Source organism: Cataglyphis hispanica, chromosome 1 (assembly GCF_021464435.1).
Source record: "Cataglyphis hispanica isolate Lineage 1 chromosome 1, ULB_Chis1_1.0, whole genome shotgun sequence".
Taxonomy (NCBI): Eukaryota; Metazoa; Arthropoda; class Insecta; order Hymenoptera; family Formicidae; genus Cataglyphis; species Cataglyphis hispanica.
In genome coordinates this window covers 12,420,130-12,434,126 of record NC_065954.1, presented here as the reverse complement: position 1 = coordinate 12,434,126, position 13,997 = coordinate 12,420,130, and the positions used below count along the sequence as shown (strand labels likewise).

Genomic DNA, 13,997 nt, shown 5'->3' with positions numbered 1-13,997 from the left:
TTGCATTCTGTATTAGAGAGTAGTATTGCACTAGTTTTGATCGTCACTTTGTACGCCAGAATATACAGCCGCCGTGTTTGTTATTCTCTTCGTGTCAGAGCAAAATCTACACATCTCATATAATGAAAAAAAAAAAAAGGAAAAACACTATCGATAGAATAAAATCGGATTTTTTGACTTCTTAAAAAAATTGTTGTTATTAATGAAATATTCTTTTTCAACAACTAGTCTCATTTTCTCATAGTTAAGATTCACTAAAGATTACTAAGCAATATTTTTTTACTTTATGATTTTTTGTAGAGAGACAAATCCAAAAAAGTACCCTATTTTTCTCTATACATTAAATAAAATATTGTAAAATATATTTATCAATTATTTAATATTTATAATGTTTTTTACATTCAAAAATGAAAGAGGAAAGATATAGTATGTAACAATATCATGTCGGAAAATAATTATTTATGTTGTTTTGTTATTTATAAAAAAAATATTTAACAGATATAAAATTGTGGCAAGAGAGAAGAGAAGGAGGAAAGTTAATATACGAATGTTCACATTTTAGATAGCATCGACAACAAACTACGTAATTTTGAATAATGAATGATTCAAAAGACGGTAAATTATTTCTGGCTTTTTAGTGCAACGTCATCAGTCAAATGAAATGCAACTGCGTCGGTGCGATATTTCGCAAAATCCGGTAACCGTGACCGAGACTGAGAGGCAGATTGCACGAATTAATTGTCGACCATTCGAGCGTAATTAGCGCTAATTGTGAACTTTTCCCGTATGTGCGCGCACGCCCAACGCTCAATCGGAGAATGCAGTTGCAAGTGCGAGTTTCCGGCGAAACTTCGAGCTTACCGACTTTGCCTGACGTAACTTTCCGAGAGAAGCGAACAAAAAGAAAGTAAGGGAGAACGAGTAAAAGTGGTTGGGTAGAAATAGTGGAGGAAAGCGGGACAATCTTTGCTTGTGATGAGAGAAATGGAAACCGCATATATATATATATATATATATATATATATATATATATATATATATAAATACATTTTGTAAGTTTCTTCTTGTTTGGCATGATTTTTTAATGTGACGTAATTATATACTGTACATGAATACTCTTACAGTAATTATATATTATATAACACGCAAACATTTTCTATAATAAGTCTTTCTAAAAAAAGTAACGATATAAGCAGAAAAAGATGTAATAAATATTTTTCGATAACTTTTTCTACCTGTATGTTTGTGTATAATTTTTACAAGATTTCTAAAAATTCAATTTTTTAACAATTTGATTAGTCGAATAAGTATTTATATTTTATTGAGGTTTTATTTCCACTTTAGAAATTATAAATAAACGAATAAATGAAACGAAATCAATGGTGCATGTATATATACAAAATGAGATACGTGCGTGTATTTCAAATCGCGCAAGTAGATATGTGTAAAACCGAGACAACTCGTATACATATGTGCATCTCGTATATACAAGGACATCTATAAATATATAATGCGCGCCTGATATAACGCGGAGTGCTAAAACGAGAAGCAGCGAATCGCTTTATGAATTTTAATGAGACCGTATCGTCACGTGATAGGTCTAAGGTTGTCTTATGTCGGGCTTCATATTCGCGCTGTCAAACAACCCTTAACCAAGCTGCAGGTCGCAAGTTTCTATCGTCACTACGATTTTACAGGTCGGGAGATGGTCCATAAGAGATGCGAATTATACGCTCAGATGAGAACGGTGACACTTTAGTGAGTAATAAAAGTCAAAGTATTATATGCAGGCAACTTTGCATCGCAAAATAAAAAATAAGATTTAAAAAAAACAAGCTTTTAATAAATTCAAGCCAATATAATCAATTTGCAATATTTTTCAAGTAGAAAGAAATAATCCTATTTTCTAATTTTAAAGAGCGAGCACTATCTTTAAATATGTCATCAGTATTATACATACGTATTGTTGCACTTTATAATATTGAAAAGAATATTTAAGGTTTTTGAAAAATCTGCAAAAAGCAGAAAGATGGGAGAAAGAATGAGTATAGAGTCAAATAAAAAAAAAAATGGTTCAACTTTTCGGACCTCTCGCGTCGTTAATCATTTGAACGCGAGGCATCGATAGCCGCATGTATTATTCAGTAGCTTTTCGATGCCGGTTATGCATAGCTTTTGTCGATGTTCAAGCGGCCGCATTCGTCGAAAAACCTATCGGGCTCGTGTGGGAAAATGGCCTGAGCTCGCTTGGGGTTCAGGCCGTCGCAAAGTGGGTCTCTATTGCGGGATCGGCCGCATATGGGACTCTCAATGAAATTTATTCGTGATAACGCGGTCATTTTATTACGGATCGCTGTAAGACTTTTGAGCAGCCCATTCCGTCAAAGCATTGCCTGTATAAATATAAATTTTTATATATACATAAAATTATGTATTTTATAATAAGAGCTACTTCAATATGTATGTGTGTCTAAATCTAATATGATTGGAAAAATAATGATATGAATATATACAAGAAAAATTGACATGCTAGTATGAAAAAAATTAGTTTTTATTAATTAGTTTTTTTATTAATTTAGTTTCTTACTAATTAGTTTCTTATTAAAAAATATTAGTTACTTATTAATAGTATTCTGATTAATTAATTCTTCTGTAGAATTAACATTTAATGAATAATTAAACTCAGCAATATATGCACATCTCTGCGAATTAATTCTACATCTTGCATAATAAATGAATCGTGGAAACCGTAATATCCTTCCTGATGTAACAATATAAAACGAATTTTTATTTTTTCTTACTTGTGCTGTATATTAAATACGAGCTAATATTTCAAAACACTGCGTATTTATTGAATGTAAGCCGCGCTTTTCGCGCAATTTTCTTCACAATACTTGCCTACACATATTCGCAAAATCCGTTTCAGAAATTATCTTTTATTTTATCTATAATTATCTATAATTAATTATCTATAATTTTTAGGAATTTTTAAGAATATAACTTTTTTAAACTAAAGACTCTGTTAAAATTAACATCTTTTTCTATAATTTTATTGGATACTAAATGAAGCAGTTATCTGAAAATATATTAGAATAAATGTAATATCTCTTTTGTAGATATTGCATAAAATATTTTATATCGATCAATATTGATGCAATAATGTTATGTCGACAATATCTTTTAACTTTCTTTTACTTTGAGTTTTTCCTGTCTTTTGACAGGAGATTTATCTTTCATTGTATGTCTGTTCAAGCCACATTATAATGGCTCGAACTCATGCATAGGATTATGGTTTCCCTTCGAAGCAGAACAAAACCACCGGTCGGCTGTAGAACACGAGGAAACGACATCTCGTGTGCCTGTCGTCGACACTCCCAGTCGTGGAAACTCCTACGAGCCGTCACGATTTCCTTCGCAGAAGCGGCTGACTAATTCGCGTCTGTACTACTTCGTCTCGCTATCGATTCTCCGCGCGAATTTCAGTCTCATTCGACTCTCGGAATACGAATTTATATTTCATGAAATCGTGACAATAAATATTTAAATGTCTATAATTTATGAAATAATTAGTTTTATTAAATATAATGAATTAGAGAAAAAGAAAAGAGATTCAGAAAAACTATTGCACTTTTTTAACATTTACAAAAATAATTTATAATTATATTGATATATAATATATATATATATATATATATATATATATATATATATTGTTATTTAATTAAGTCTAATCTTAATTTTTACAAAAGTTTTGATAAAGATCTGTTATAAAAGATATCTCTTCATTTTATCCTGATTTTATTTAACTTCTTTATTTAGATCAATCTTATATGTCAAAAATTAATGTTCCGTAAGATATCTTTTTCATCTTGTTATACAAAATTCGGGAAACTTTAAGAATGAAGGAAACTTTAGAAAGAACCATTTATACATTGAAAAACGAATTGTCTCAGGATGTGGACTTTCTTCGAAATAGTTTTCTCAATTGATGGAGCGGAAACGGATACGCTACTTATCGATCGGATATAAGACGTACGACGGATCCGGGGAAATCGGTATATGAGGTTCATGAATCTCTATATTCTATTGTTTCTTATATTTCAGCAGGTTATGCGCATTCATATTGCGATGGCGCGATTTATTTACGCCAATGGCGCAAACACGCGGGTCACTGGGTCGCGAAATTTGCAGCTGCCACATGAATTCAATAGTAGCAAAGCAATCAACTGTAACGACAATAAAATAACAATGTAGATAAGTAAGGAATACGAAGAAAGGAACAATATAAAATAGAAAATATTAAGATAAAATAAAAAGAAACAATATATATATCATTTTAAATATCTAATATATTAACATACTAATAATATAATATCTATTTTTAAGTATGCTTAACATTATATCAATAAAAAATTATTTAATATGTAATTAAATTAAATTCCTTTGATTGTAAAGCAAGTACTTCAATACACAAAATTTGATATTTCATGTTTTAAATGTCATTAAACTTAAAATTAACATTTGGAATTATTATGTAATTATATTGTAACATAAATTCTCAAATAACATCTTCAAAAATATGCAATATAATCTGATAGAATTCTTTCTTATTTGTTTATTATATATATTATTTTAATTACATAATTTAGATATGAAATTGTTTTATAAATTTGTTATTTTTTTCAAAAATGTTCTCTATCTGACAAACAATGTTTTTAGACATGAATAAAGAAGTAATAAGAAATTCGTCATTTGTTTGTTAGAATAAAAAAATAATCTTAAAAGTACATTTATTCTATATACATATTAATAGTATGCATAAAAATTTAATATCAACAGGATCACAAATCGCGTCAATTATTTTTTGTCAAAATTTACGAAGTTTATGTCACCGAAAAGACTTCGAAAAAAATCTTGCAATTTTTTATTTCAGGTTTAATTTATGTATTAGATTACCGTAAACTCTTGGAACGTTCGAGGATTCAGAATAGTTTTTTAAGTATATCCGATAATCTTATTGCATCTGATATCACATAAAATTTTGTTTTATATTTTGTTACTTCCGTAAAGGATGACATAAATTGGAAAGATTGAAAAAAACAATTTATTTCTGCGTATTATTTGTTTTATTTTATCCCTTGCAAAATTATTAATTATATTATTTTCATACGCATAACACATACACATTATAGTCTTATATATTTGATTTATTTTATAATATAATTTATAATTTTTGATGTAAAAAATTTATATTTTATTTAAATATAATTTATTTAAATATAAAGTTTTATTGATATATATATATATATATATATATATATATATATATATATATATAAAGTACGTAAAAAAACAGAAAATTTGAAAGTATTATTTGTTTTTGTTCTTTAAAAAGATGTACACATTTCTGCAAAGAGAAATAACTACAAAGCATTTTAAACTTTAGGATATAATAATAAAATAATTCGGTAAAAAGAAAGAGAAGAAGTCAAACAAAATCATACGATGCGGAATGAAACGTGACTCGCGTTCTGGTTCTTATGTGGACTTTTACACCCTTTGATGCGTCTTCCTGGTTGCGTCTCTTCAGTTCCAGCTTTACCATCCGCTCGCTGTTGCTTCTCCTTTGACCTCTAATTCGGCGAGCAAATTCACCGTAGCGTGTGTGCCATTAACCCAAATAATTTTGAGTTTCAGAGTCTCCACATCGAATTTCTCTTTAGCTACCCACTCTTCTGTCTTGCTCTCTCGTCCATATTTTTTTATTCCCATCGAGAGAGTGACCATAGTCGCATTGGCCTAAGAAATCTTAGGATAAATGCTTGATGGTGATTTATTAAACATGCTTAGAAAAAACATTTCTAAAAAAAAACAACAAATAAATAAATTGCTATTATAATTATTAATATTATTATCATTGTTTTTTAGATTTTTAGTTTACTTTAGTTACCTTGTATCAGTTGTATTTGTAATATAATAATTTACAATTATATATGTGCACGCCTAAAACATGTGTTAGGATATTTTTTATCTGGTACAATTCACTTTGTATTATCACCAAACGATCTAATATAATTTCTTTAATTATCAACGAGATAATCTTAATTGCTTGACGTGTCATCGATTGTATCGCATTGTATCGAGCTGTTACTTCGTGGCGGATTGTCAGTGCGCAGGAAAAGTTCGTTAAGTGTTCCCGTGCAAGTTCAAAAGTCAATTGGTCGGGACTCTCGCGTAAAGTTTCTACGTTACCTTCGACGGAAGAAGAAAGGAAAGAGTTGAGTACGTTTCGGTTCTCGATCAGGATTCTCACGCCAGATATGGCGCACGGTGTAAACGCGATTGACTTTTTAAAGCTAACAAAAGTTTTACCACAGAGGGGAAGAGAACTTCTATTTACAACTATGATGGTCAAAGTTCTCCGGTGTTATCCGTAATCCGTAGAGCGCGTGTGCGCATGAATTGGATCGATAAAATAAGAAGAGAATAAACAATGACCCAAGATTTCTATTTCTGAAAGGTTCTGCTCTAAAAATGGATGACTTTTATGATTAGCCGTTTAATTAGAAATGTCTTACCACTTGTTAACATTATTTGAAAAATTTACTCTTTGCATGTGCCAAATAAAAATACTTTCCATGTTTTTTTCGTATAGCATTTTCAATATCAAACTTTTGGGGATATTTGAAATATCGCTTTCCAATTTTAATCTAAAGCAGATATGTTCTATAAATTCGTGAACTTCGATCCGTTCATATATTCCAGAAAGGTATCCGTAATGATTAAAATAAAACGTTGTTTAAAATTTAAAAATATTATATATTAATAAATTTATAAACAATACATTATAAATGACTTTATGTATATAGCAGAATAAAGTATTAAAATTATATATAAATTTATTATATATATATATATATATATATATATATATATATATATATATAAATTATATATAATAAAATATTATATTATGGACTTTTATACAGCTATTTCAATAGTTCTGCGCAAAATTAATTTGACTTTGATATTATATGAATTTTAATACCAATTTTAATAATTAAAAATTTGCGAGTTTATAAAAAAAATTATTCTTATGCGCTGTATTAATATACGTATGTATCAAAGATAGCAATTGCTAATTATGCGCGTATTGAAATTCCGATATGTATCGTGTCGATAATGTCTTGCAATTACCGCGGATTATTGGAACACAGACGTGCGCAAAAATATTAGGAAATATTGGAGGTACAGCAGCTCGGTGAATATCGGAGTTTGCGTATTTTAATATTTATTACGGCTATTGGAGGGGCCACACACAGATGTGGGTCAACGTATTTGGCAAAACGCCGATATATACATATATATTTGATTGGGCCAGTCATTAATCCTGCGCGCGAGAGATTTACGCGACCGATGGCGAAGCGGGAATTCATCGCGATTAATTAATAATATTTATAAAGCAGTGGGGGTCACGCAGCAATTACAATGCGCCACAATGGCCCGTTAACGTGATTTTAAATCCTGCATTTAAACGTGTAGCGCAAGCTTCTCATTTATAAAGTTGACGTCTTAATGCATTCCTCTTTTTATTATCACGTTATTATTTTGTTATTTACTTTTATATATTTTTTATTACTTTTTTACATTATTAGTGCAAGACGCATTTTTTTATAATTAATGATTCATATATATCCACGGAATAATGTTTTAAGGTATTTTCTAATAAAGTTTGCTCTTTAATCTAAAATTCACGATATAAATCTTTTGCTAGCTGCATTTGAGAGATAATAACGATGTCTTATCGTTACTGTTTCAGAGAGGCTTGCCACGAGTCCTGGACGCAGCTGCGATTATCGCCACTGTTTGGCTGTATATGCCCGAATAATCACATGAAGCGGCGATGTGACAAGATCTTCTTGACGGTGAACCATAACCCCTGCGTTGGTGAGTCCAACTATAATACGCGATTCGTAAAGTTTCTCTGTCCTTCTCTCTATCCACATGTGTTCGTATATATTTTCATCGTACACGTAATTGCGTGCGTCGCGTGCAAAATTTGCGTTGGTTTCTCGTCAACGAGCAATAATTGCTATTTGATTGTAAAAAGTAAGAATTTAATATGTTCTATTACAGAGTACTAGAGTATAAATTGATAATAATCATCAAGTTTAGTTATTGATAGAAATATGTTCACGGATTTGAATGCCGAAATAAATAGTCGTACGTTAATTAAATTTTATTGTTATGTGCATAAACTCGTGACACGTAAATACGTGTATGGGATATTTCGTTTGATAACGAATTTTATCGTAAATTGAGATTCGAACGGACTGTTGACATGAATGAACGAGTACAATTATATCAGCACTTTGTGAAAGGCAATTGTCGGTGTTGTGAAATAATTTTGAATATTCATAAGAAGTTTTTTCTCTATCGTATCTGCGTTGAGTCTATGGGGTTTACCCTTGCGTGTCTGTCTGTGTGTATCTTGTACAGAATTCTTATTTGGTACTTTTTTTTTGTTGATGTGTACATTGAAGCGTCCGTGTCGATCCTGGACCACAGCGATAAATCTCGATGATTTAGTGTGTAGATTTGCACAATATGTAGATTCTAATTGATACAAATTAATTACATTTTACAATCGATTTAAATTTTCTATTATTTATAATATTTATTTAATTTAAATATATTTTATGTGTATTGTCTTAGATGTTACATGTAAAGATATGTTTTCTCACAAAAAAATATAATGTAAATTTAGATCACCTTTACGAAAATTATAATTAATATTTATAATTTTTATTCGCAATATATTAAATAATTTTTTTTTTTTACGGTAAAGGATGACGATGGTTGCATTTATACACATAAACATAGACTATTGTCAATTATGTATACTAATCAAGTTTTTACAACAAAGTATGAAGTTTGTTATCAACAAAGTGCCTAGAGGAGAAGGCTCATTGTTGCATCGCTCTCGCGTTTAGAGCAGCTGAGAACTGACATGCATTAAGCTAAAGCCACTTGCTGTTACTCTTTCATTTTTTCCCGGGCGTCAAAGTTGCGAGCAAGGTAGGATACTGCTCGACGAGGCAATTACTTTTAAGCGGTACTGCGGTGTTCAAGACTCGTCGGAGAACGTTATCCTCACCCTCGGATAAGCTACTTTCTTTGTAATTAACTAAGGAGGGGGAGTTGCAGGCATTAAAATGAAGATAACAATAAGTTCTCTAATTTCGAGGAAGATAATAAATGATACTTTAAATATTTATTGTAATATATCGTAGCAATTATAATATTTTTTTTATAATATGTTACTGCTTTTTTTTATATTTTTATTACTATTTTAGCGCATTTTTCAGTAAACAAAATCCCTTTCTAATTTTTAAAACCGCTTGTTATAAATATAACAATAAGATAACAATAATATAATAACAAGCTTTAAAAACTGAATATTTTGATATGATACATTTTCTTGAGATATAATATATCAGTTATAAAATATTAACAAAAGTCAATTTCTATATTTATATTTATTTATTTAAAACTTTTGCTACGTTTTTATCGTGATTTGTATTTTATTTAATTATTGAGATATCGACTGCATAACCAGGATCGACGATGCTTCCGCTCGTGCCTCGCAATCGTAATTTAAGGCAACATTAAGATTTAAGCGTGCAGTGCGCGCACACAAAACGTAAGTATCTTTACACGCATCACACGCATGTGTGATAAATGTGTCTCTTGCGTTGCGTTTGACGAATGAAGCGCGCCAACGATGCATATGCGAGCGATGAATGCGGCATACACATTCTATCTACGATATAGCATTAACATTTGTGGAATGCGTGACTGGTCGAGAGCAGTTTTGCAGCACGGAAACATAAGCGAACAATTAGTTATTACGGTAACAATGTTATAACGTAATTAACCTCGACGCTACACGAACATAATGTATAAACATTTTGGTTTAGCTCTCGACGGGGCAAACTACTTTACTTCGCAAAGAAGAAATCCTGCGTCTCTTTACCGCAATTTTGGAATTAATTTTAAATGTTATACATTACCTCGATGACAGCTCAGCCATAACAAATGCAAACTAATATAATTTAGCAACAATTCTCGTGGCGAATTTAAATGGCAAATGCCTCTTACAACCTGGAAAAATTATTTTTTTCCTCCATGAACCAATGAATTCGAAATAGTTATTACAAGGAGAAATATTGCACTGAAATAAATAATGTACTAAAAGTTTTGCAAATTGATAGATAGCATTTTAAATTGATGCTGAGAACGCTATTTGTTCCTCGTATATATATGTATAATTTGTCTCTCGTATTCAACTTTTTTCACTGAATCGAAGATTTTATCGTCTTGCTCATATATAATTATTAGAATTAAAAACACAATTATTATTAATCGCAATTTCTTTCAAAAATATATATAAATATTTAGATAATATAATTATACTTTAATAGTTAATTGAGTAATATAGTATATTGTACTTTCGAGTATTTCCATGTCTGAAAAATTTTCAACAACTGTAAATATATATAATAGTTATGAATATTTAGGGATAAAAGACTTTTTTTAAATTTTGCTTTAAAAAATTTTCGTATATTTTTAAAAGCAAATTGATTTTATAGTTACCATTTCTCTCTCCCATGCAAGCTTAAAAATAAACTATACGTTCGAGCCGCGGTAATGCCAAACGACTCGTCTGATATGTAAATCTGGATCTTGAATTGAAATTGGAAGCGCGACTTTAAATGGGCCGGCCCTTTGCCATACTCCATTCTTTCCCCAAGATATCGAACAACTAGACGGTAGGTGTATGAATAGCAATGAGGGAGAAAGGAGAGCGAGAAAGAAGAAGGAGTGCCGCTCCAACACGAAATTTATTTAAACGCTCGAACTATTCCTCCGCAATCGAATTAAATTACTTCTTGTTGTTGCAAACGATCGAATCTTCGACATGAAGAAGTATTTCCAGACTTGCCTTGTTACTCAATCGTGTCTGTCGATCATTCAATTACGTTTCTATCTTTTTGCGAATTGCAAATTATTCAGAAAGAATATATTTAGCTGATCGATATAAAACGGTCGCCTCATGATTATTCGCGGTTTAATAGCCATCTGTCGTCCAAATGATAGATGACAATTTATGTTATCACTTAAATACTATTTAGTAGCTATTGATAATCATATTTATTAATAACCATATTGAGCAAACGAGAGGCTATTATCGTTGAAACTCAATAATTTCAATATAAATTAGACGTAAATATCATATTTTTAATTCTTTATATATATCATTTTATATTAAATCAATGATTTGAAAATATAAGATAAAATTGTTCGTGATATTTAAAAGCAAGTTCAAAATTTAATTCTAATGAATCAAATTAATTTTTATCTACATATTATATATATATATATATATATATATATATATATATATATATATACATATATATATGAACATCATATATGTATACATTTTTAATTATTGTATTATCTATAGGTAATTATTTATTTATTAACTTTTGTTTAATAATAAATTTTATATCTTAATTTTATAGCTGACGATGATTGTAATAATTTTTAACTTTTTTTGTTTATAAAATATTATCAATAAAAAATTATTTTTTTATGATATTATATATAGAAATTAATATTCAGAGAGAGAAGTTTATATCTTATAAAATAACTAATATACTAAAAAGAACTTGTTATGAATCTCGTTTATTAAATCTGTAATTGATTGCAAAAATGTGAAATATTTTAATCATTATAATGTAGTGATCACTTGTTTTAATAATTAACATTTACAAATTTTACAAATTTTAGTACCTAAGTATTTCGTAATAATAAAGTATCATATTTATTTTTTCAATTTTGCCTATTATTTTAAAAATCAATCTGTCTTCTCAGTAAGAAAAAAATCTGACTTCGACGAGATCGTCGCTCTATTGTTAATCTTGAATACATAACATTCCAAAGGTGCAATATTTCTAGTAACGTGCAAATGCATATTGACGGTTTTGGTAGCTGACATCTATCCGAGTTCAACCGCCACGATATTTGAGAAATATTTTTACCATGTTACGTAAAAGTACGAAAATTTTCGAAATATAAGGCACTAAACTCTTTCTATAACTGTCATATCTCTCTTCAAATATCACCAAAGCTTCCAGCTATCTTGGTTATCGCTGGATCTATTGCATCTCACGTTACTCATCCGAGGTTAATAAAAAGAAGCACACCGGCGCAGCGGAGCACGAGACACTCAGAATCGAAGACGTCTCGAGACGTTCGATCGTTACCTCGAAAGGGGTTCGTTGAGAGGGGCGGGGAAGGATGTCCTCCTTACCGGTCCAGTATACGAAAGGAAGACCTTCTTCCCCACCTCTCCCTCCCCTTCCATCCGATAGAGGGTAGTCGGAGGAATCGCGCGCGAAGATCGATCCTCGAAATCCCGGAACGCACGAGAGAAACGTCTGCACGAGAAAGCGCACCCCGGCACCCCCCATGAGGACGCACTCCGCCCGGAGAGGATTCGCATTCCGAGGCCAATATCCTTGCCGCCCGTCCTTGGAGGCTATTCCCGAGAGTGTCTCTCGTCTCATCCGTCTGCGATCCCGCAGTATATATACGGATATATATATATATATATATATATATATATATATATATATATATATTTCTACTTTATGCCATATATACGCTATGAATATTTCGACGCGCGATCACTCGCGCCCCATCGACAAACATCCGCGACACAAATCGATGAAATGGGGAAAACACTATCGAAGCGCCGTCATGGGAATATTGCTGCATAATATTCGCGATTGTGCGACTCTTAGACGGATTCGCTATTTTAATATTAATAGCTATATTTCATCGAGCGAATCAAAATGATGTTTTTTTTTCTTTTCGAACATCGTTTCATCAAATTGATTTATTCTCTTCCATAGTTTCTATGAATAATCGACTATAAGTTATTTTCATGATTTGATTATTGTTATGCACTGCGCGTTTATTCATTCCGTCTTTTAAGTTTTCACGTTGCTCTAAATCCAAACTTTTTCTATTTTGTATCACACTTTAATTCATAGCGTCATTGGTTATCAATCTTTTTGTACTGCTGGATCGACTGCGATGAAATCGCTCGCATCGATACCCGCAATTTTCCTTTATTATCATAAATCCTTCACGATGAATCTCTACGTCATGATCGATCAAGATTGCTCGCATCGTGAAATATGAAGGATGAACTTGACGGATGAAGCGCGAGCCCAAAGTGGAGGCGATAAGCCTCTCGGATGATCCTACAGGGCGGAGCGCACCGGAAATCGTGCACCGCATGTCGTACTTCTGCATGCTGATAATCCGCACTGGAGAATCGATGAATCGGCACCCGCATGCCTGTAACTTACAGCTTGTTTTCTATCTAAAGTGTGTAGCCTGTTAGCGTGTGTAGTATGCCTACTACGACTCTATCTACTCTCTGTACTCGACTCACTATACTCTCCCCTTCGATCTTCCCCAGCATCGTCGAACGATTTATTGGAAGACATCAGATCATTATCAGAGTTCATTCGATGGCAAATGAATCGCTTTAACAATTAAAATAAGTTTTACTATTTTAATAAAAATAAATTTGTCTCTAAAATATTTAATGTCGTTTCTTTATAGTTATATTCTGGTAAAAATATCCAATAGGTAAGTATAGCAAAGTATCTTGTAAAACTTTCTATTTTATAAACATATGTTTTGTTTGAAAATTTAAAAATAAATAATTAAAAAAAAACTAATTAAATTTAAATTGTGATGATAGGTTTAATCCTTATCAAGGTATCTAACTCAATAAACAAAATTATAAATTTATGCGTACATAATATCTTTATTTTTCTTGTCTTAATTAAAAATCTATCAAACTCGCAGTAAAAGATTTTTAAAATAAAATCTAACATGATAGAGGAGAAAGA

The 13,997-nt window shown here is 30.9% G+C and overlaps 1 protein-coding gene across 1 annotated transcript in view; it reads left to right on the top strand.

Moving 5' to 3' along the window:
- Positions 1-13,997, top strand: part of LOC126854268 (uncharacterized) — a 136,950-nt gene that overhangs the window by 78,397 nt on the left and 44,556 nt on the right. The window contains 1 exon segment of the mRNA XM_050600847.1: positions 7,820-7,947. Coding sequence (XP_050456804.1) covers positions 7,820-7,947 — 128 coding nt within the window.